The following is a 24856-nucleotide window of genomic DNA, read 5'->3' on the forward strand; positions in this document are numbered from 1 at the left end:
ATGTACACGTAAATGAGAAAAAGTGCGCGCGTGTGTGTGTGTGTGTTTTATTTATCGCTTTATATATTATCATTACGGACTTTGTGGTGATCCAATGTCACTACAAAAGACCACGCGCTTTTATTTTCATTGCTCCGTTAGTTTCATTTTCATTCATTATTCAAAAATAACAAAAAACATGCAAATAATCAAAATCACAAAAATATTTTTATAAGCAAACCTTGATTTTTTCAATCAAGTGATCGTCTTTTTTTATTTTCTTTCTTAATCAAATCATCAATCAATTTTAATTCTACTTTAAATCTATTTTGCTTCAATATCAAAAATACAAACAAATCCCAATTTGCCACTTGGCTTTTCATTTTAAAACCTTTTTCAAAAAGATAAAAAACACGAAAACAAATCAAACGACAATTTCTACCCCGAACTACGAGGTTTTGATCCCTCACGGGTACGTAGGCAAAGGACACGCGTCCTTCCAAATCAATAAAAATGTAGATAAATTATGTCTCTATTTTCTTTCATCATTTCAAATTCCATTTTTTAAAGCAAGCAAGTTTATAGCACAAAAGTTAAATAAAATCAAGAGGTTCTCGTAGAGTACTACGAATATTTAGGGTGCTTAACACCTTCCCTAAATATAACCAACCCCTGAACCCTTAATCCCTAAAAAATGTGGTATTTGAACCTTTTTCCACTTTCTTTTGAAAAGAATTAAATGTTCAGTCGTGAAAGCAAAAGCGGGTCGAACGCCAAATCAAATGGCCTTTGAAAGTCCGAAAAATGACGCGACATGATACTTTACTTTAATTGTTGTTTATTGTTTATTTTGCTATAGTGTCGTATCTGTTGTCTAGGACATCAGTATTGTTGAACCTGTTGTCAAGGACATGGATGGAGCTTGATGAAGTAGTTTTGCATCAAAAACAAGATAAGTATTTGTATCGTCTCCACAGGGATTAGTGCGACATCACGGATAGTTCAACTTCAATTATCATTCTAAGTTAAAAGGGTGGTTTGATTGTTTCATTTACAACTAGATAAACTATTTGCAAAAGTAAAAAGATGAGATTAATAAGGATTGAAAGTAGAGTTCCTTAACCAAGCGTCACACATAACCTAATGATCCATACGAATTCTAGCTATATAACCAATATTATCACAATCAATTCTAAACTATCCTTCGTGTCCAAAGTGATATAATTAACTCTAAGGTATCGTTTAAACATTCGTGTCCAAATCCCTTAAACGATAACAAAGTCGATCGAATAACCTAATCGACCGTGTCCAGCCTGATTAAATATCCGAAAGCATTTAACTCTTGATTATGGTGATTATCACAAGATTAACAAAGATGTCAAGTAAGTTAACCTAAGATATATTGCTACTCTAGCTCTAGATTCAAGAGTTTGTGTCCAAAGCATCTTGAATCTCATTGAAAGCATTAACACAAGAATAACAACAATATTGAATATAAATTGCTAGAACCATATTTTGCAAAATCAAAAGGATTACATGTTTAGCAAGATCAAGTACCTCTCATCCCAACAAAGAGTATTTAGCTACACATCATCATGGAAGCCTTGCAAGGATGGCTTGAAAAGGAAGGATTCATTCTCCTAGTGATGTCTCAACAAAGGAATAAGATCAAAGGAATAAGATCCAACTTCCAAAATCACTCTCACTCTATATGCTCTTGCCCTATTTCTCTCTATGATATTATCTATGAAAGCTTAGAGAAAACTAATAGAAAACTAACTAAGTAACTATCTAATAAGTTCCCCTAATGAACTACTAATATATATAATAAAGCAAGCCCAAAATATCTAAAAATATCTTCAAGGAATAGCAAGTGGACCACTTGCTTTGAGCAAACCGTCCTTACTCACGCTAATAGCGCCAAAATCGCTAATAGCGAAATTTCTTTAAGCTCCAGATACGCCAATAGTGTATCTCTCTGGACTTTGACACTTTTTTGAACACGCTAATAGCGTAGAACACGCTATTAGCGCCATTTCTTCAAGCTTGCTGGACAACTTCTGCCATTTTGCACTTTTTCATGATGAATTGGTCTTTGATCAGTGTCTTGAGGCTAATTCCTGCACAAAAGGATAGAGTGATGATAAGTAAAGCGTAATAAGGCATTTAACGCTTATTTCTCGGCTTTTCCTTCAATTACTTGCAAAGAAAGCAACAAAAAGTGCTTAAAATATAACATGAATTTAACAATTTTATGACACTTATCAGAGCTTAGTACAAATGAAAAGGGGCATCTGCCACCCATGAAATACATAGGACCCCTATAGTACCCATGTGCATATTAACATTCACCACCCATGATTTCATATTCACTTGGTTCACTTATACTAAATTTTATTTTATTTTAAGTAAAGGTCCACTCATATTCTCCTTTTTTGACCGGCCACTCATATTTTTTTATAATAAACAAATATAGCATATTAAATTAATTAAGTTATATTCCTATTCCCAAGTAGAAGCCAGCCATCAACGTTTGGGTCTTTGAGAAATTAGGGGTGATAAAGATACCCTAGATCATACATTCAAGAACAATTACACTCTAAAGTTCCAATAGTAGATGTCTACATTTTGGTATTTTTTTGGCAAGATATGTTTTTTTTTTGTCATTAAACTAAATTTATACAATTATCAATAGTGGATGCTTGTTATTGTTTATTTTATTTATCGTGTCTTATATTTTTGCCCCCTCGATAAATTTTTCTGACTCCGTCCCTGGTACATGACATCAGGTTGGACATTTGTCCAGCGAGTGCTATAATTTCATATAGTTCTAATCAAATTATAAATTAAAACATTACATAAAAATTACTAAAACCTGAATGCATTGCTGCCTTCGTCCCTTTTTATAAGAAAAATGTTTGTAGTATTTGTCATAAATGTATGTTTTTTTTTTTGACAAAATAAAACATATTCATTCATTCAAATTGAAATAGTACATCGATATAATGCAAATTCGCTAAAAACAAAAAGGATGAATCTGTGAACAGACTCACAACATCCATGTTAATAGCATAAAACGGCAAAGTAAAAATGCCTAATATGACTATATTTAAATCTCCGGAATAACCATGTTTCCGGATCTGCAACGTGGATGACTCCAAAGTCATTGATTGGATCTGCACTGGATCGAAGCTGATCTGACAATCTGAAGCGATCAAATACATGAGAGAAATAAGAAAAACAAACAATGTCGCACAAAGACGACGAACAACCAACGTCGCACGAAGACGACGAAATCACAAAATAAAACGAAATAGATGTGAAAATCACTTATTTCAATAAAAGGGAAATAGAAAAACGAGTTAGAGGGGTGATTTTGGGTCAAAAATTGACCCTAAATCACTCCTCTTTGGTGGATGAAGGAGAAGAAACTAGGGTTTTTGTGATGGCTCACAAGAGAGAAAGGAAAAAGAGCATAAATGTATGTTATTATTTCCAAATTACGCTTTGTATATAGAGATATTTAATGTTAACTTTTCATATTTTAAGGTATATTGATAATATTAATGATGAGTGTATTTAAAAAAAAGAGCGTCCCCGTGAGCTTAGCTCAGTTGGTAAAGACAATGCATAATATATGTATGGTCTGGGGTTCGAACCCTGGACACCACCAAAAAAAAATTTAAAAAAAAAGAGCAATAATTAAAAAAAAGAGCAATAAATTAAATATTAAAATAAATATTAAAAAAAAGAGCAATAAATTAAATTAAAAAAAAGAGCAATAAATTAATCTAAAAATTAATTTGTAGATAATCTTATATTTAGGGAATTTTTTTTTATTTTTGTAAAGTAGTCTCGTAAAAAGTGAGGGAGGGAGTGGATGATTAGACCATATGTTATAAAAACCATTGTTGACATTGGCATCATCGGCATTATTCGGAGTAATCGATGGTGTCTTTCCATTTATAGTTTTCTGATTTGTTTACCAGTTTCTTGAAACCATTCCCAATGTGCTGAATGAGGTGTACCTATGAAATAACGATGAAGTTTTCTAATTTGATGACCACATCCTAATGTATATTACACAGGGTACATAGTAAAATCAACCTCATATTCATATTCATAAATACTTGGCTATAGCTATACAAAATATTTCACTAACAACTCAAGAAATCAACTATCACAAAGCTGCATGTGAAAGTTTTGGAGCCTAATGCAAGAAAAACTGCTTCCTGATTTACTTCACGCATTCTTCTTAGTTGAACCATCCTGAAAAATAAAAGGTTGTTCTTCTTACAAACTAATGGCCACTAGTGAGGGCGAAACACTCCTCGCACTCTCAACTTCTGCGAAGGTGTTGTTAGACAAGACTCTTTATAGTGAGCTCGTGGTCAACTTCCAGACCACCAAGCTTGTTGCTTCACTCTTGGAAAAACTGAAGTCAATTTTGGCGAAACTTCAAACTGTACTTCAGAATGCTCAAGAGAAACGAATCACCACAATGACCCTGAAGTAGATGACAAATTTGAGTTAAAACTGTGGCCAGATATCAGCTCAAAAGATTTTAATATTTCCAGGATTTTTGAATCTATTGTTGTACCCATAGTTGTCAAAGCGAAAACGCGGCGCGGCGCGGCCACCCCAAAAATTGACGCGGCGCGGTAAGCGGGCGCGACGCGGGCGCTTTTACATGACGCGGACACTAAAACTAAATATTATATTATTAATTAAGGACTAAAAAAGTATGAAAAAAATATATTTAGTATTAATATAGATGAGAAAATTTTATTTTGCATTCACATTTATACTTCATCTTGATCATATTAATTCCTAGATCTCTAGATCTCCAATCAATCTTTCACTTCTTCCCTCTCTTCTTCATTTTGACTGTAAAAAAAAGGATGATTAACAGAGAACAGAGATGAGATTTTGTGGTTTCTGATGAGATTTTTTTGTTGACCCGCTTTTTGCCCGCGTTGACCCGCATTGACCCGCTTTTGCCCGCGTTGACCCGCTTTTGTTCCGCTTTTGCCTAACGCGCGACTCGGTCGCGTTCTGACGCGCTAGGCTGTTTTCAGCCGCTCCGCGCCGCGATCGCGCCGCGTTAGACCGCTATTGACAACAGAGGTTGTACCAGCCTTTTACCCAAATATTTTGCTTGTATTGGATAACTTGTCGGGTGCACAATCTGTCAATTGGATATATCTGATGGATATCTTTAATGCCGCGGAAATGGGAAGTAGGATCATTGTTACAACACGAGATGAAAGAGTTGAAATATCCATGCAATATTTTGTTTATGTCCACTATTTAAGACCTCTTGAATGTGAAAGTTGCTGGTCTTTAATTGCAAATCATGCATTTGGAGTATGTAACTACCAACAACATTCCAATCTAGAAGAAATTGGCAGCGAGATTTCAAAAATATGTGGTGGATTACCATTAATTGCAGTGTCACTTGGGACTCTTCTTCACACCAATATTTCCCCTAATTATTGGAATTATGTGCTAGAAAGTAACATTTGGGAATTGAAAGATGATAAGGTGCAAGCTGCTCTTCAATTGAGCTACAGTTATCTTTCGAATTCTATTCTATTTATTCTTGAAATATTAAAATAAGGCTCCTTTAAAACTATGCTTTGCATATTGTTCAACTTTTCCGAAGAAGTCCATCTTAGAAAAGAAAATGGTAGTTCAGTTGTGGATTGCAGAAGACTTGGTAGAATCATCAACAGGTCAGAAAAGTATGGAAAAAGTTGGAGAAGAATACTTTGATGAGCTAGTGTCAAGGTCGTTGATACAACAACGATCGATTGGTTATGACAAAGATAGCTTTCAAATGCATAACATCATCCATGATTTAGCTACAAATTCTTCATCTCAATATCCCATCAGGTTTGACTACCTTAGACTCTCATACAATAGAGGAATGTATGACTCATTTAATAAATTTGATAAATTGTATGGATTATATGGTTTACGTACCTTTCTTGCATTACAAATACAGAAACCACAACCTTTTTGTTTGTTATCGAACAAGGTAATACATGACTTGGTGCCAACATTTAAACGATTATGCATGCTGACTTTGTCAAACTACAAGAGTATCACTGCGGTTCCCAACTCTATTGGAAATTTGTTATACCTGCGGTACTTAAATCTTTCTCACACTGAGATTGAAACGTTGCCTTCTGAAATATGCAAACTTTACAATCTGCAATTCTTGTTAATGTCTGGTTGTAAAAGGCTCACTAAGTTGCCGGAGGACATGGGGAAATTGGTTAATCTACGTCACCTTGACGTTAGTGACACTGCTTTGAGAGAGATGCCCATACATATAGCCAAACTAGAAAATCTCCAAACTTTGTCTGATTTTGTTGTCAGCAAACATAATGGTGGACTGAAGGTTGCAGAGCCGGGAAAATTTCCCCATCTACATGGGAAGCTTTCCATCTCACAATTGCAAAATGTCAATGACTCTGAAGCGGTTCAAGCCAATATGAAGATGAAAGAGCGAATAGACGAGTTGGCTTTGCAATGGGATTGTGGTAGTATTTTTTCAGATTCACAAATTCAAAGTGTTGTACTTGAACATTTGCACCCCTCAACAAATTTGAAGCATCTCACCATCAAAGGCTTTGGTGGAATCAGTTTTCCAAATTGGTAGGGTTGTTTTTTATTTACCAACATGGTGTATTTGAGGATCTCGAATTGTGATGATTGTTTATGGCTTCCATCCCTTGGACGATTGGGTAATCTGAAAGAACTCATTATTGAAGGGATGCAATCAGTACAGACAATTGATACTGAGATCTATGGAAGTGATAGTTCTCCTTCATTTCAACCATTTCCCTCATTGGAGACTCTGCAATTTCAGAATATGCAAGAGTGGGAGGAGTGGAACCTGATTGGAGGTACGGCTAAGGAGTTTCCTTGTCTAAAAACTTTGTCACTACGTAAGTGCCCGAAACTTAGAGTAGGAAACATACCTGAAAAATTTCCTTCCTTAACTAAACTTGAGTTAAGAGAATGTCCTCTATTGATTCAATCAATGTCATCATCAGATCATGTATTCAGGCAACCGTTGTCCCCTCTAAATTCTATTCGAGAGTTGACAATAGACGTCATTCCATCTCCAATGTCTTTAACAACAGTCTGTCTACCAAAAACCTTGAAATCGCTTATAATCAGTAATTGTGAGAATCTAGAGTTCCTTCCTCGTGAATACTTGCACAATTTCACGTCGCTTGAAGAATTGAAAATATCTTATAGCTGTAATTCAATGATATCATTTACCTTGGGAGCTCTCCCTGTCCTCAAGAATCTGTTTATTGAGGGTTGTAAAAATCTGAAATGGATACTAATTGCAGAAGACGGGTCGCAAAAGAGTCTCTCATTTCTTAGAAGCATCAAAATATAGGATTGTAATGAACTGAATTCATTTCCCCTAGGCGGATTGCACACTCCAGACCTCATTCATTTTGTTGTGTGGAAGTGTCAGCAGCTTCAGTCACTACCAGAAGCAATGAATAGTCTAACTGACCTTCAAGAAATGGAAATTGATGATATGCCAAATCTTCAATCTTTTGTCGTAGATGATTTGCCTATCAGTTTGCGGGAACTGACTATTGGCTCTCTTGGAGGGATTATGTGGAATACCGAGCCAACTTGGGAACATCTCACTTGTCTTTCAGTGTTGCGAATTAATGGCAATGCTACGGTGAACACGCTGACACTATGCATCAGTGGTCTTAATAATATAAGCATTGATGGGATGTGGCTTCAACATCTCACTTCTCTCCAAAACCTTGAGATTGTTAACGCTCCAAAACTCAAGTCATTGCCAAAAAAAGGATTTCCTTCCTCTCTTTTGGTACTAAATATGACTCGCTGCCCATTGCTCAAAGCAATTTTGCGGAGGAAGCGAGGGAAAGAGTGGAGTAAGATTGCTCACATACCTGCCATAATTATTGATGATGAATTGATCACATGAGTTTCTTATCGTGGTTAGTCACTGAAATTCCTATTTTTTGTTTCTTTGTTATCATGTATTCATGTCAGCATCAATTAATATTGTTAATTTCAATAGTAACATCAAAATACAATACAATAATACTAACACTCTTTTTTAATTATAGAACTATCTTCTGTTTCACCCCTGCTTCTGCCCAATCTTGTTGTTGCGAGAAGACAAATTCGCATGCCCGACCTGCAACCAAGTCCAGTAAATGTTTTACTGAGGATGAACAGATGAAAAGGAGAAATATCAACTGACTCAAAATATGTAAAAGGTGCTCTTTTTGTCTATATGACTTCATATATATTTTAATGAGTTGGTTTAAATGCATTGGATGTATCAAACTTTGTAATGTCGTTAAGGTTCTTCTCTAATCTATTAGTGTAGTAAATATCATTTTTTGCATTTCCACAAATATTGATATTTTATTCTTCTTTTTCTACTTGCACCAGCCCAAAAAGATGCCACCTTTAAGCAGAGTTCTCTAATTGTGTTTGTTTGTTGGTTGAAGCTGAATTGGATTGGTCATGAAGGCCAACAAACTTTCCAATCTCTGTGATTGAGTTTGCTGTCATTCTATGTAGATTTGTCTCAATTTTATTTAAGTTTTTATTGTTCCTTTGCCAATGATGCTGGTTATTTCCACTATTAGAGTTATGTTCTTCTTATATACCAGGAAAGAGTTCTAACTGATGTGTGGCAAAGCATCTTACAGCTTTTCCTTATAAAACTGTTAAGGTAACACAATAATAGTTGGACTTTTTTAGATTAGGTTGCTACATGGCATCGCCAATAGGAAGTGCGAAAATTGGTTTTATTAAGTGTATGATCATTTTCTAAAAAGAGAATATTCAACTACTTAGCCACCTCACCAGTCTTCTTAGAGTCACATTCTTACTCATATTTTACATGTATGGTCTTAACTCTCAACTATCAAATTCTTTTTTAATTATATCATGTTATTTTTTTTGACATGCAAAATTACTTATTCCCAAAGACATCATATTTGAAATTGATGGAGTTGCTTCTAACCTTGTCTAGGACCGTGGTAATATTGTGTTTAGAGGACTGCCAAGCTTTATGCACCAATTCTTCATAATTGTTGTGATCGATCGAAGTGGCTTCAAAACGGAAAGGTCTAGGCCCTCTGGCAAGGGGTAGGCCACCAAAGCGGAGGAGAGGATTATGATCAGAATGCCGTCTACAGAGCACTTCCACAAAGGCTTCAGGAAAGTCAAGGAGCCAAGCAACATTAGCTAGACCTCTCTATCAAGCTTTTTGGAAAGAATTTTGAGGCCATTATTGTTGCGATGCCAGGTGAAACGGCCTCCAACTGCAGTAAGATTAATCAAACTGCAGCTGTCCATGAAATTGGAGAAGGTTTCGGCTCTTGTGTGGTGAAAAGATACATTGAATTCAAATCTAAACTAATTATTCTAGCCGAAAAAATCCCAACAAATTATTTTCATGTCCATAAAGCAGCCTCAAAAAGAACCCTAACCTCATTATCTATAAATAAGCTTGAATCCATATGAAAAAAGTGCACAACAAAACAACTCCAAAGAGATAAAAAGTTCAGCTTTAAGAAGAAAAGAAACAATCATGCCTTCCTCCTTCTCTGCTCAATCAGGTATGTTTCATCAGAAATAGAATCTTAACAAAGATAGTATATGCTTTGTGATTATGGTGGTTATCGCAACCATTATTTAAATTAAACTTTGATAAGAATTCAAGCATGAAGAATTTAAGGCATTAAAAACATTATTTTGATTTGTAAAATTGTAAATAGTTTTATATTTTATTCATCATACATATACACATATCTTATCAGTCTTATATTTTATTTACAATGTTTAGAACCAGCACGTTGCTATTATGGATTATCTGATAATATCAAGAGCAATACGAATATCTTTGAAGAATGAATACAATCTAGAGGTGCAACGCCCCAAGCTCATGCCCACCAATCAGTTAAATTTTCAAATTGATGTTCTCTCGCATTCAGTTGATTCAAAATCAGTTACACATCTTAAAACGTTAATCCACAATTATCAAGAAGTGAGCTGCAAAAGGTTCTTCCAAGAGGGTCAAGATTGGTCTCTGGCTATCTTGTTCCACCATGACTTTCCCTCTGATTCACTTGAGGAACTAGCACTGAAGCTCGTGTCAGAAGTTCATGAATTGTTCGATTTCGATGAGAGATTATTTGGTTCTGATCTTGCTAATGGAGTTGGACCTTCCGATGCTCGTCGGTTCACTTTGCATCTTAGAATTGTCGTGGAAATATAATTAGTTAGATATTAGATATATAGTAACCATTTTTCACAAATTAAAAGCTATTATCTTTCTTGATTTGATCACACTGTGAATGCATATGTTGAGTTAATATTAATATTCTGGATTTGTTTATTAAGGTTAAACCATTAATTTATGATAGATATGTTCCACATATTGTTTTCTTCAAATTTATCCTATGAAATCTTTGATATTCTTTTCTTCAATGCCTCCTCCTCTTTAGTTCATCAAGAACATACTGCACCTAAAACTCTTGAATATATAGTAATATACTAAATTGAAAATTTAATTTTCTTATCAAATAATTGAATCTCAAACTCATGTATAAATTGATTCGACATGTATTCACAATCACAAATGTCAGCACAAAAAGAGATGATGCGCATAGAAAGGAGAAAGCCTAATACCACAGCTAAAATATTACAGCCTTGTGTTTTTACAATTCCACAAGTCAAGTATATCACTGATCTTGCGTTTCCTTCAACTGCAAGGAATTCAAAACTCCCTTGCAGGCTAGTCTTGTAGCTGTTTTCTTGTCAGCAGAACCTTTGTACTCGTATTGATGAATTACACCATCTGCAATCACCTCAATTCTACAGCTAGTAACGCCGTCGTTCCTGGACAAGTTCTTCTCCATAGTATAATTCATTTTCTGACACAGTTCAGTTAGTTCTCTGATCGGATGGATCGTTAATGTATCAGGTGTCACAAGGGGTTTCAAAAGAGGTCTTATGCTTTGCCACACAACCTCCTTGTTGTATCCTGAATCAACAAATATAGCACCAGCTAGAGACTCTATGATGTCTCCAAGTACCTGGAAATAATAGGAACAATCTTAGATCATCAGATTCACAACATAGAAAAATGCACTAACAACATTTACATCTTTATATTATGTTCAAATAGAACTAATGACCCTAAAGTAGACAAAGCATACTATGAAAACCACACGACATTGACACCGACACGAGTTTTCTCTGCTCAAACAGTACTATGACAGTAATAGCGTTATTCCTAGATTTCAACAAACTAACCTTGGGGAATGAAGCCTCGGACTCCCATCCAAAAGTTTGTGATGAAGACCGTTCATCAAATTTATCAAGGGTAGCTTCAATATGTTTATGTAACTCCTGGGAGGCATGGAGTACATGTTTATGCAGTTGAACCTTGACGGCAGACATTGCATAACAATCATTGTTCACAGAAGCTGACCGCATATCAGTTAACTGCCCAGGTGTCATGCCAGGATATTCATTATACAAATGTGTAGTAATGAGATAATCCAACACCGAGTCTCCTAAGTATTCAAGTCGCTGCAGGGAAAGGAATATATCATTTAAAAAATTAGGCAAAAGCAAAACACATGTAACAAGAATAAGGTATTGATTTGTCAAAAGAAAAGGATAAGGTATTGTTCGGATAAACAGCTTAATAAACTATTTATGTAACAATCAAGTTAAATCATCTTCATAAGCTATCCTGCAGAGCTAATGCAAGTAAGCTGAAAACAACCTATGAACATGCCATATGTTGTTTTCATAAGCTCTGCCAAACAGTATAAAAAGTGCTTGTGCTAGTAGATATGCTCATATAAACCACTCCAAACAGACCCTAAGAGGAAAATATAATTGATCGTGAAGAAGATTGTGAATTAGTAATATTTATAAATTAGGTTCATCAAGACTTCACAAAAGATAAGCTAATCAATATGGAGTCCAAGAAAATTCCGCCTTACATTGATAATATCTGGTTTCTATATGAAGAGTAAATACCAACAATAAGTACCTGATAGCATCTTGGTACGTCAGGCAGCATGTAAGAACCGTGTGTCATAGCTTCTACTAATAGGGAACGGTCCCTAAACGAGTACTTCAAGAGGGATTCTAGATAGCTGACATTAACTAGATTATCTGGACAAGCATTGACTTGCCTCTCATAGGGTGTAATATTAAGATTCACTTTGATACCAACCCAATCCATAAACAACAATGCAGCCATCTCACTGCCAGTGCTAAGGAATGCACCAATTAGTGCTTCGACAACATCAGCAACAACTTTCCGTTTCAATTTTCTATTTCCACGAGTATATATTTTTGTCCCCTTGAAAATTGTCTCTTCTAATTTAAAACATCTTGATTTAACTCCAGGAATGATCCAGGTCTTAGGATCAAAAGGCTCATTCCGTATGAAGCCCTGCAACTCAGAGGAATATATAATCAACAACAAAATTAATGTATTATCTGCAATTACAGTTTCAAAATAATAACGCAAAATGAAAAGCCAAACAATACAACATAATCAATATTTATAAGCATTACTGTTTTGAGAACATAATACTTATTACGGTAAATAGTGAGTATTGTACACTTTTTGTTTTGATCTTCAGTGCTTCGAGAAAGCAAAAAACTGAAAATAAAAAAATTGATACCGACATAATAATCAGCCAAGTTAGAAGCATATTATAGGATCAAAATTATAATAACTCCGATCTTCTGCAAACTTCTAAAAACACAATATCAACTAATTAAGAAATCAGTTGAAAGACAGCTTCATAAGAGATGTAAGCATACAAGATTAAAGACTAATCTATTAAAAAGAGAGGGAGAGAAAGAATACCGGAAGTATAGAACTGCAACCTAACTTACAGAGGGCAGCGTTACAAATGATCTTCTCCCTCTTCACACTAAGAAGACCCTCGTGATGATTTTCATACATATTAAAAAGCTGTTGACTAACAGCATATTTTAAAAAAGAATCTCCTAGAGTCTCCAGAGACTCGTAATGAAAGGTCTCCTTGCATGATTTTGTGGTCATTGCTTCCAAGACCTAAAATGCAAAATGCAGATACCATCAGTGCAAATATCTTTAAAATGTACTAACCAAAAAAAGCAAGAGGAGAAAGTTCCAAAAGGAACTCTTTACATTCATTATTCGGAGTCTTACCGTTTTCAAGTACAACTTTGTTTCAAAACTACTTTCATTATTAATAAATTATTATACGAGAAACATACAATAAAAAATAAACTGTTTTTCTAAACTTATTACCTATTAAGGAAAAAACCAATAGATACAGAATTCTTAATTCTGGAAAGAAGAAAAACTAGCCCACCTTGAATGTTTGAATACCGTTCTGAGGGCAATGATTCAAATGCATCTTTTTAAAGTTCAAAGCTACAAGCAATGACTCAAGTCTATGCATGATCGATGGAATAAATGAAAATGAATAAAGAGTTCTGACTGATATTGGTGACATGATTATAGAGCAAAGTTCAGGAGGTAACTCAACAAAGGTCTTGCTCACATCTGAAAAAGAAAAACACACGATTAATATCAGATTACACATTATTGCGTGCTTTTATGAACACCAAAGTCCAAATGTTTGCATGGTACTCACTAAGAAAAGATCAAGGTACCGCAAAAAACAAAGTAAAAAATTTAAAGCTCAAACCTCTGTCCTTCGATTGCCTATATCCGTGACAATAATTTTTTACTGGAAAAACGTGTCTTGCCTTAAGTAGGCGTTGATGCTCAAAACGCAATTGAATGCCATGTCTGAAACTCAGAAAAGGATAAATTAGAATAATGCCCTAAAATAGATAAATTAACCGCATAATATATAAGGCACTAGAGCTGATAGATTAACTTGACCCTGAACATCTACCACAAAAAATTACTTACTTTTGTCCAAAGTAATTCTTGTACGTGGTCACTTCACCATCCCCTACTTCCAGAGCTGAATTTCCATCCAATTCCATTATACCAGTGGTGATGTAGGTACGGCCATTATGAGGAGTACAAATCAAAGCATTTCGCAATATGCAAGGGCAAACTAAACCCTTTTCAGTGCATATATTTGCGTCATGATGCAGACACTTAACTATAGATGGATGTATGGAATTAATAGTTATCCAATCAACAGATGGTGTTTCCTCTATAGCAATTGATGGCAGCAGAAGATAATCAAACTCAAGATCATCTTCCAAACAGAATTTGTCGGAAACAGTTTCCATATCTGTTTTATTATGGTTCATAAGAATTCCAAGGACATTAACTTGGAATCTTTTACACAAAAGAACCTGGAAAATGAAAACAAACCATAATTGTTTTGACTTTTCCAACACTTGCGAATATGTCAGATGCAATTAAAAAAAACAATTAAAGGAGTAATAGAGAGATACCTGATCCGGAGAGAGATTAATGGATCCTTTGTATCTCAAGTTTACAGACAAGCTACCTCTATCGAAACACATGTCAAATTGCATGCATTCAGTTTCTAGATCAAGCTTGACTCTAGTTGCAAGAAAAATGTCTTGCACAGTGATATCGTAGCTAAAATTTTGTTTTAGCTCTATTAAATAACAATAGTATATTGTGTTACTATTGTTTGGCATACGATTCACCAATTCAAGTGGTACATAACTTGGTTGATCCACATCATATGGTTCATTCCCTGTAAGATTTTTTTTTTTTGCGTCGATGCCATTTATAGAATTAGTATATGGTTAAATAGAAACTTACATTCACGTAATATTAAAAATTTAAAGGCAATAATAATAAAATGAAAAATGAATAGAAAGCATGAAGTTACCAAAGTCCTCCACCTCTGCTTCTTCAACGACTATAGAAGGAACAAGATTATCTGTCAAAGCTCCAGTCATATGAAGTCGTTTGCATGCTTCAAGACATGCAATATTTTTTAAGAACTTTGAGTCACCTTGTACATTAATAGCTTGTAGAGGACAACTCTTAGGAAGATACAACGTTCCAGTCTGTTTGTCCCACCTTGGAGTCGGTTTAAAGTACCTGGGAGTTTAGACAAAATGGGATGAATGATGAACGAGATAAAAATAAATAAATTAAAAGGATCAGATTAATGCAAAAGAAAACAAATCTTAAGGTTCATTAAACGGAGAAAAAATGGAATAAGGGTAGCAATAAACGAACCCATCTGCTGGAAGTCGTGAGCAGTACAAGTATATCAAAGTAATGCTAGAACTAAGATTGACAACAGCTTCAGTGCTTGCAACACGGTAAGCTTGCTCATTAAATTGATCACTTTCCAGACTTTCACATGGAAGGGAAGAATGATGCAAGGACTCCTTCCTCATCATTTCCACACCATCAAGGTATTTCTCTAATCGAGAACGTGTAACTGAATCCCCACTGTAATTTTGGAACAAAATATAGAAGTTTTAGGTATGCTTACCTCAAAACAATGAACATATAGATTTGATATTATAACTTTGTCTCTTGCATCAGGCTAAATAGAACTTTCCTAAGTGGTACTATAGTAAATTGAAATCACAATAATTACCTCTTAACCATCAATATATAATCTGAATTTTGCATTCTGGCACGGCCACGGGACTGTACAAAACTGCACACGGTGGGAGATGGGTCAAATCTAATAACCAAATTGCAACTTTGAACATCTAAACCCTCCTCAAGAATTGATGTCGCAACAATGACGTTGACCTATAGATTAAAATGTTTCCTTAATAAGTAACTGCATTTGCTTATTACAATACAGTGGATTATACAAGAAAGTAGCATACCAATCCCATACGGAAATCTTCCACAATTTGATTTTGATTTTTCCTTGTTTGGTTTTGTAATTTACTACCGTTTCCTGCAATGAATTTAGCCGTCCAGCTATTGTATTTCGGAAGCAAAGTGTTCAAAAGAATCTCAAGGACAATAGCTGTAATGACCCTTTCCACAAAAACTATGCATCTCATTTCTGTAAAACTCCTGTAATTTCAGTAAAACAGATTTAATAATAATAATCAAAATGAGATGAAAACAAAAACTATTGATGTGAGCATGGAAAAGATAAAAACATTACTGCAAGATCTATTTATGATACATGATATAAAATATTTTTTGAAAGAATCTGTTTATGATAACCTGTACTCAAGTAGACAGTCCATAAGACAACACACTTTGGAGGTCAATAGCCCCCTTTCCATATCGGAATTCATATTGTCACCAATAGTCCACTGAGGATCTGATTAAGAAGACACTTTCTAGAATTAATAAAAGAATGCAAACAAAAGATTAAATTGAAATATCATCACTACAAGAAATTTAACATTTTGCGACACTTACTCTGCGACCCTTGGTTCAAAAATGTCGCAAAGTGCACATTTGCGACAGTTGTTGCGACATTTGTGGTCAACAGCCGCATATTTTAATCTAAAAAGTTACAACGCGTTACCAAAAGGAATTATGGCTCTCCTCAAAAACAAAAAAAAAAATCAGTTTTCCTCAAATATTCTTATCACTACCGCTTTCCCAGTATCTCCCTCCCACAACTCAAAACCCTAATCTCAATTTTATTCTCACCCTCATTCTCACTCTCACCATCAATCTCTCCCTCATTCTCACTTCTCCCGATCTGAACTCCTAAATATCCATCACTCTCACCCTCAATCTCACTCTCACCATCGCTCACCACCGAGGACCGAGCTATTCACCACCTGTTATGTCGATTTCACCACCCACACTCAATCGTTCATTCATCTCAATTCCCACAATCTCACTCAATAGCAGAATCTCAGTTCCCACAATCTCACTCTCAATCGCTGTCACATCCCTCGCATATTACTACCCATCCGTTCGTTTTACCCACGAATATCACTCTTAGTCGCAGAACATCTGGTTAGTTTCTTAATTTCTTTTGCGTTGAGTGATTTTCTTGTTCATTTCTTGACTTTTTAACTTTGTAATTTCTTATTTCAGCTTTGCGATCTCTGTTCTGTGCAAATGGGTTTCATTCGCCGGTTTTGCCAGTCTTTTGTAGTTATTCAGTTGTCCTACTTTACATATTCAAGGTAAAATTTATTTATTTATTTCAACATTTGTTTTTGGTATGGAAAGAATCAGGAAATTACTTGAATAGAAAGGGGATTTTTGTTGACCCTATAGTATGCTTTACTCTATGATGCACATATAATTATCTGATTAGGTGAGTCTCGGACACATATGATTACATTGATTTATGTCATTTTTCACAATTTATTAATAGTGTTTCCGGTGTCCGTCTATGAGTTTGTGCTACATAGGCTATATATTATAATGATCTACTTAAGATTTTACTCATTGATTCTCTGATTAATAATGCTCTAGTTTGTGTTTTTTTTTACTTGTTTTTGCTTATTTGAGCAATAGCCGTTATTCTAAGACATTGTTGGCTGTCCTGGCAGGTTTGAAGATGTTAAATACCATCTAGTTCATATGAACTGTAATTTTATTTATGTTTTTGGGTCTTGCCATTTATTGTTGAATTCTGTTGTGTTCTTTGCCTCATGAAGGATTAAGATTTTTTATTTTTGTTTGGGGCTGTTCATTTGAGAGTGCTTAATTCTTAGTGATACGGGAAATTGCTGGTACATATTTTATTTTCGAAAAATTACTACCCTTTGATTTTTATGTGCTTAAAGATTCCTTGCTATCGAGATAATTAAATGCTACACATGACCTTTTACTTATTGAAATTGATTTTATGTTTACAATGTGTTTGGTTAGGATTTTATTAAAACAAGATTGGAAAAAAAAACACATTAGTTACCATGGGACTCTTAAGTTTCCTTTTGGTCTTGATAGCATGACTGCAGTTATGAAAACATCTGCATTAATATTAAAGGAAGGATCCATATTCTATGGGATTTCAATTTCACTCATTTAACTCTTTTTTCTCTTCTTTTTTTGTCTTCATATTCTTTTGCTCATTTTTTGTTCTGTTATCCATTTTTATTTGTTTAGATTGACAAACTTACTTATTATGGACATGGATGGAGGATCACAAAAGGCAGATTATACACAAAAGAGAAAACTGACGCAAATGAAACTAAGTAGGTGCTTTTGTTTTGTAATTTTATTTGATTTTGAAAAATACATTGTTTTTTGACCTCTTGATTATATGTATCTCATGAATTTGGTGGTTTCTAGCTTTCTATACAAGTGCATCAATTATTGCATAGTGTGTTTTGGAACAAGGTTAACCCTTGTGAAATGTCCATGTTAATGTACCTATTCCAAATGGTGAACCTCAAAAACCAGTAGGCATGTAGCCAAGTGTAACAATAAGACTCTAGGTATGTCACTTGAACCTTTTGTTCTAGATTTTTAGAGTCTTCAAGATCAACTTCATCAAAACTATTTGCATAGTTATAAACTTGTGTTATTGGTGATTAGGAAAGAGCCAATTTCCAGACCTATATGTCTTCATTTGCTTATTTGATTGTTTTTCTTCATTCGTATTCCTTATTTTTTTTTTATTATTAGTTGCAAGGGAGTTGATTCTACAACAACTACTAAAGCATGTGTAATATTGAAGTTCAAGCAACGGTTGAGGTAAAGGGCTTCGGAACGACTGACTCATGGTGGTGGGAGAGAGCTTGAAGTGGTAACACAATCACCTCCCCTAAGAAGTTGATTTTACCTTGATTTTACCTAATCTTTACCCGGTTGAGGTAAAGGGCTTCGGAACGACTGACTCAAGGGAGTTGATTTTACCTAATCTTTATTGAGTTTCTTTCGTTTTTTTTTTTCATTTTCCTTTGTTGATGTCATTCTATTCTAGCTCATTTGATTGATGCTGGTTATTTTTACAAGTTTTTAATTCCTAGAAAAGAAATTTTAACACTCGGTTATACATTTTATTTCAGTGGATGACTTGAGAGCAAATACAGAATATTCTGGATATAGTGCTGCTTCCCTGGTGATTCAATGGTTTTGGGAGGTTGTTCAAGGTTTCAGCAAAGAGGACAAGGCTAGGCTGTTGCAGTTTGTGACAGGCACTTCCAAGTTATATTTCTTTCAGAGCTTTAAACATTTTGATCTTTTATTGGCAGTGTCCCAAAATTTAGTGATTTTCTATGTTGAGAAATTATCCTTCATATTGGAAATACTTTTATTTGGAGTTCGGATGTATAAGATGTGAATAAGTTAAATGCTAGCTACATTCTGTTACACCAGTTTTTCTGTTTACTTTCTTCCAAATGGTCGAGAGTTTTGGTGTATGTGTCACATGGTTGTGAACATAAGCAAGAGTATGTGTTCAGTTTGCATTCTATTCCAATACTCTGGCTTTCTCTCGTATTTTAAAAGATTGAATAATGTTGGTTCATTGTATTGAAGACTTGGAGCTGGACTTGGAGCTGTGAACATGTAATGTACGATTAATGGGTCCGATTTTTGCTTCCAATGTTTCAGGTGCCTCTAGAGGGTTTTAGCGCACTTCAAGGAATTTCAGGTGCTCAAAAGTTTCAAATACACAAGGCATATGGAAGTTCTGATCACTTGCCTTCTGCTCATACATGGTACCATTTCTCTACTTTCAGTTGGTTATATATTCTATCGACATAATTTTCGGGTCAAGTTTTGGCTATATTACATCTCGTGATGAATCATTTGTTATGTGAGTTGAATTGACATCTATTGTTCTTTATGCAGTTTCAATCAATTAGATTTGCCGGAGTATCCATCTAAACAACATTTGGAAGAGAGGTTACTGCTTGCGATTCATGAAGCAAATGAGGGATTTGGATGAGATTTTCTTTTGTTCAAAATACTATGTATTTTATTTATTGTTTGGATTTGGATTTATTGTTTTGATTTAGATTTGTATTTTATTTATTGTTTTGAAAGAATTATATATATGGGATTTAGATATTTTTTGTTATATATTTATTTAAATTGGCAACAAAAACTGTCCCATTCAATTTTATTTTTTTTTAAAAAAAAATTAACATTTGCGACCGTTGGTGAAGGGTCGCAAGCCTTTATTTTTTTTTAAAAAAACTTAACATCTGCGACTGTTTTGAAGGGTCGCAAGCCCTTTTAAATTAAATTAAAGCGCTCCTTTGCGACGGTTGACAACTGTCGCAGCACCTGTTGCGGCAGTTGGAGTGGCTGTTCTGCGAAGGGTCGCAAATGACTGTTGCGACCCCAACATCCGTGACTGTTGTGGAAGGGTCGCAATTGTACATTTGCGACCCTTCTAACAGTCGCAATCTGCCATTTTAAAAGTCGCAAAATGCAGTTTTTCTTGTAGTGCATGTATTTTCTCAAGATTGTAGAATTATTACCAGATGGTAGGTAACGTTGCAGTGTCAGAATAGCGGACGAGCAAAAATCTTTCACAATTTGATCACCCGAGTTGCCCCATAAGAAAGTTTCAATTCCAATGGATGATAAAGACTCTGCAGCCTATCACGTAAAACAAAGTTGATGTCAATTATGCAAACACGAACGTAAAATAGAGCCAAAAAATCACAGCAGCAGAAGGGCAAGAACCTTCAAAGCCAACCAAATACCAAGCTCATCCAAGCAAAACATTGAGTGAGTATAAATCCTTGCTATTTTCTTGTGTGCAGAGTCAACAGTTGACTTTATGAAATTTGAATTTGTGACGATAAGCTCGTGCTGAAGAACAAATTAGAGCCATTTCAAGTTAATAATCAACTATGATTGGACTAAAACACGCACTAATATAGTTTGGAATCAGTAACAAAATTTAAGAATGGATGACAAAACATGTAAAGAAACTTTAGTCTAATATCAATGTAAACAATCATTTGCATATGTACACACCTGTTGTTTTAAACTGCTGAGTTTATTGGCTAATTCTTCAAATAGCGCATATGAAATTACATTTTCATCGAAAAACTGGAATTTTGGGGTTGATGTCGGTATGAATTTGGAGATGACAGCATCACTCACACATGTATAAACCTTCGATTCAGAAAACAAAATATCAGAGAAATTCACCGAGAAGATAAGGGGGATAAATTATTGCCACTGAACACAATAAACACGTATAAAGAATAAAGTAATAAAGTAAGAAAAATTGTACATAAAGAAAATGAAAGTAAAAACAACCTTTGAATTCATTAAAGTCATTAGTTGCCGAATATTTTTCGACAAGGTCGACTTAGAATTTGCCGCTGTATCAAAAAATAAAAGTGAAGATAAATGAAATAGAACTTGAGAGAATAACTGACACTGATAAATAAGCTGGAAAGAACTAACAAAGCAAATAAATGAATAGAAACTTTCTATAGGCTTTTATACCTTTCGACTTAATTGGGGATGCAGTCATCCCAAAAATTCGAGGAAGCTCGGTGATACCAGATCTTAATTGATGGTGATAAAATTCCTGCACACAATCAAACAAAAGTAACCACGACTTCAATCGTCTTCATCACTTAGTCACTGGAAATAAGTGTATACTAACATATTGCGATCAAAATATACTACGGTAATGAGTTCAAATACACACTTACAGTCATGATACAAGCATATGGGTGTCTACCCGAAGCATGATGGCATTCATCCATTATTAAAACCTTTATCATTTTCAGTTTCATAAAGCTATGCCTCAAGCAAGAAAGCAATATTGCAGGAGTCATAACAAGCACCTGGTACATTCAAAAGCATTACCAGCAGTGATTACCAACAAGAGATTGAAGCCACATGAAAGGAATGAATTCCAGAAAGAGCTATATTAATTAGTCGGTTAATTAGCTATATGTTTGTTTAATATAAGATAAGATTTCATTGACATAAACAAAATTAATAAGAAAAAATTGTCTATTTCTTGTTTCACTGGAATCTGCGTAGTACAAACTAATAAAGTTTAGAAGAATATTTCATATATGGCTCAAACAGATAGATTATTGTTATGCAAACCAGATTAATATTAATATAAAATAACAATGACGTATTCTAGCGGCCATTGAAATGCAAAGACTCTCACCTCATGTTTCGCCATTTCTTCTTTCCATATAGCTCCATCCCATAAGTCAACACGCATCTCTCCCGAATACGTTCCAACTTTCAAATCAGTGTGATTTCTCAAAGCCTTAGCTTGCTAGAATACACAAGTAAATAAACAACAAGCACAGTGAATTCTCAATCATCACATAGAAATCATTCATCAGAGAATGCATCTGTAATTCGCAAAGTTATTGTAAAAGAGATGAAAGTGGCAGCATAATACCTGAGAAACCAAAACAACTCTGGGAACCAAAAAAACAGCAATGTAAGGAGAAGGCTTTCGGAGGTGATAAGCGTAGCTTCGAAGAAGCATGATGGCTATCAAAGTCTTTCCACAACCAGTCTCCAAGTACACTATAGTATTTTCACGAATCGCTTTATCCAATGCTTCAAGTTGATAGCTACACCAAAAAAAAAAAAAAAATCATCAATCCAAGCAAACATTACAATGAAAAGGTTTAGGTTTAAGAAACTAACCTTCTAGCAAATGGAAGAGTGTCAGCCACGATCTGCTTCTGATAACAGTCATCTATTTCCATCAGAGCTTCTTCCATAGTATTTGATGGACCTACATTAATCAACTCAAATATTATAATTTTTCTAAATATTACTCTATAGATGAAGCAATGACAATAACATGGACTTCAGATACAACACTAACTTGTAGACAACCCTAATAATTTAAGAAAATACAAGCGATCAAATGTACACCAACATGGATCAGACACAACACTGATTCAGACACCACTTCAATCAAGATGATCTTAAATATATTAAAGAACCACACTAAACCAAAAGCTATGAAAGTGAAATTGAAAAAGATCATACCTTTGCCTGTTGAGTGGTTGGTTACTACCACACAGCAAAATACAGATGAATAAGAAAAATCCTAATGAAAAGACCTAAGTCAAAGACAAAGACACGGGACAAAGAAACAAAACAACACGGCTAGGTATTAGGTTCTGGTAAAACATACAACTTGCACACTATTTATTGAGTGATTCTGTAGGGACTTGGTAGGTTTTGGTAAAGCATACAACTTGCACACTGTTTATTGAGTGATTTTGGTAAAACATACAACTCGCACACTATTTATTGGTAAAACGTAATGTTCTTGTTTTTAATTCTTTGTGTTTAATGTAATCCAATACATTAAAGAGATGATTGATTATGTTTTCTCATAGAATTACAATGATTTAAATAGTATTAAACGTGCTAGTAGGAGGGTTGTATATAAAAACTTGTATGGATATAAAAACATACTTTTTTTCTTTCAAAGAAAAAGTATGTGGGCTAACGTATCGGATGATTGATCTCTTCTCTTCTCTTATTCTTAAATTTTCTCTGGTCAAGCAACCCTTTTACCTATCCCTAATGCACCAAATTACTAAAATAACCTATAGTTAAGCCTCTAATAATCCCGCCATTCTACTACTTCAAAAATTTGTCCGCCAAAATTACATTGCCACACATGGAAGTAATCTAATAATTAATACTCACTTCGTCCTTATATCTAAGTATCATTTTGACTAAAAATTTGTCTCTAAATATAAACACATTTTAAATTACTAGATGCATTTATTATTTTTTTCTCTAAACATACCCCTAATTAATATTACTAGCTTGTCTTGAAATATGAAAAGTTAAATTTAATACATATGCAAACAAAGGACAATTTGGTAATATTAACATACAAAATAGACACATTAATTATACTAACAACTTTTATTAAGAAATATGAAAATTTTTGCCACTTTAATGCCATTTATTCGACTTTCTGCATTTTAACAAAGTTCAGCTCTTTTACCCGTAGACTAAAGCCACTTTTGATTCTGCAATATTTTTTCATTAATTACTCTGGATTCTTTCATTTCCATATAAAGATCATTTCCCTCATGATACTGTCACCTACTCCAAATACGGATACACCTCCATGAGCTTTGGCAATGTTATTGATCAATTCCATAATCAATATTGTTTTACCTAACCCCAGCTCCACCGAAAATTCCTATTTTTCCGCCACAACGATAAGGAGCTAAAATATCTACTACTTTAATTCCTGCGCCAAAATGGATAATTTTGTATCTAATTGTATAAAGGCATGCGTGAATCTATGAATAGGAGATATTGTGCGAGTATCTAAAGGACCTAAATTATTAATAGGCTCTCCAAGCACGTTGAAAAATTCGACCTAGGGTTGCTCCGCCGACTGGAACATTAGGGGAGCTCCCGTGTCAATCACATACATTCCTCTCTTTAGACCACCTGTAGCAATCATAGCTACAGCTCTAACTTTGTATTTCCTAATAATTGTTGTACTTCACAAGTTACGTTAATTTCTTTGCCAACAGTATCTCGACCTTGAACTATTAGAGCGTTGTAAATATTAAGCATCTTCCCTGGTCGAAAAACTACATCAAGTACCAGACCAATATTTGCGTGATACGTCCCAATTTTTTTTCCCAAGTCCAAAAACCTCAGTCGTATCTGAAGTGGTACGTAGGAGTTAGTCTGATATTAAAATATGTCGGTTTTAAAAAAATTGAAATCAAGAAAAAAATGTTCGATAACAAAGCAAGTTGATCAGTTAATTTAATTAATATTTAATATTAATTTAATTAATATTTAATAAGAAATGTACGTTAAAAATCGATTGTCAATTAATGAATTTTCAAAGTCAACCCAATCAGTACGAAAATTCTAATTGGATGAAATCTTTTTAAAGTCTTTCATTTGTTTATCATTATATATTATAGATTATAGAAAATACTATCTATATCATTT

At 34.4% G+C, this 24856-nt stretch overlaps 1 protein-coding gene, 3 long non-coding RNA genes and 2 pseudogenes across 6 annotated transcripts; 4 read left to right on the forward strand and 2 right to left on the reverse strand.

Annotated features, from left to right (window-relative positions):
• The window catches only part of LOC146955268 (WAT1-related protein At4g08290-like), a 48895-nt pseudogene that overhangs the window by 10411 nt on the left and 13628 nt on the right, over positions 1–24856 (reverse strand).
• LOC146955270 (putative disease resistance RPP13-like protein 1) lies at positions 5666–7979 on the forward strand (annotated as a pseudogene).
• On the forward strand, positions 9038–10356 carry LOC146955271 (uncharacterized). Its single transcript, XR_015016549.1, has 2 exons — positions 9038–9626; positions 9854–10356. It is a non-coding gene; the product is annotated as an uncharacterized LOC146955271 (long non-coding RNA).
• LOC146955272 (endoribonuclease Dicer homolog 2-like) lies at positions 10594–23038 on the reverse strand. Its single transcript, XM_085720904.1, has 23 exons — positions 22901–23038; positions 22550–22640; positions 22296–22473; positions 22053–22166; positions 21580–21714; positions 21368–21452; positions 21176–21240; positions 20888–21028; positions 20591–20719; positions 20383–20503; positions 16199–16298; positions 15847–16042; positions 15606–15766; positions 15236–15454; positions 14880–15094; positions 14470–14741; positions 13970–14367; positions 13740–13843; positions 13401–13594; positions 12908–13117; positions 12077–12484; positions 11326–11604; positions 10594–11105 (listed from the first exon to the last, which is right to left on the reverse strand). Exons 2-23 carry the CDS (start codon positions 22624–22626, stop codon positions 10752–10754), a joined length of 4155 nt encoding a protein of 1384 aa, XP_085577030.1. The 5' UTR covers positions 22627–22640; positions 22901–23038; the 3' UTR covers positions 10594–10751.
• Positions 16716–18716, forward strand: LOC146955273 (uncharacterized). 2 transcript variants are annotated; one of them, XR_015016553.1, is made up of 4 exons: positions 16716–16951; positions 17033–17124; positions 18056–18144; positions 18578–18716. It is a non-coding gene; the product is annotated as an uncharacterized LOC146955273 (long non-coding RNA). The 2 variants fall into 2 exon arrangements; XR_015016555.1 differs by lacking the exon at positions 18578–18716 and adding an exon at positions 18242–18368.
• On the forward strand, positions 18960–20003 carry LOC146955274 (uncharacterized). Of its 2 annotated transcripts, XR_015016552.1 has the most exons (3): positions 18960–19099; positions 19508–19614; positions 19748–20003. It is a non-coding gene; the product is annotated as an uncharacterized LOC146955274 (long non-coding RNA). The 2 variants fall into 2 exon arrangements; XR_015016550.1 differs by lacking the exon at positions 18960–19099 and having other exon boundaries at positions 19476–19614.

The sequence above is a fragment of the Medicago sativa genome, chromosome 1, assembly GCF_051527215.1.
Source record: "Medicago sativa cultivar Bolivia chromosome 1, Bolivia_mono, whole genome shotgun sequence".
In the NCBI taxonomy this organism is placed as follows: Eukaryota; Viridiplantae; Streptophyta; class Magnoliopsida; order Fabales; family Fabaceae; genus Medicago; species Medicago sativa.

Bases quoted from the DNA above. Each gene is read 5' to 3' on its own strand.
- LOC146955272 (XM_085720904.1), bottom strand. From the start codon at position 22,626: ATGGAAGAAGCTCTGATGGAAATAGATGACTGTTATCAGAAGCAGATC. The intron at 15,455-15,605 runs GTAATTATTGTG...CCAAAATTACAG, and splicing joins TATATATTGATGGTTAAGAG to TGGGGATTCAGTTACACGTT. The intron at 14,742-14,879 runs GTAACTTCATGC...AAAATCTTACAG, and splicing joins AGCAGAGGTGGAGGACTTTG to GGAATGAACCATATGATGTG.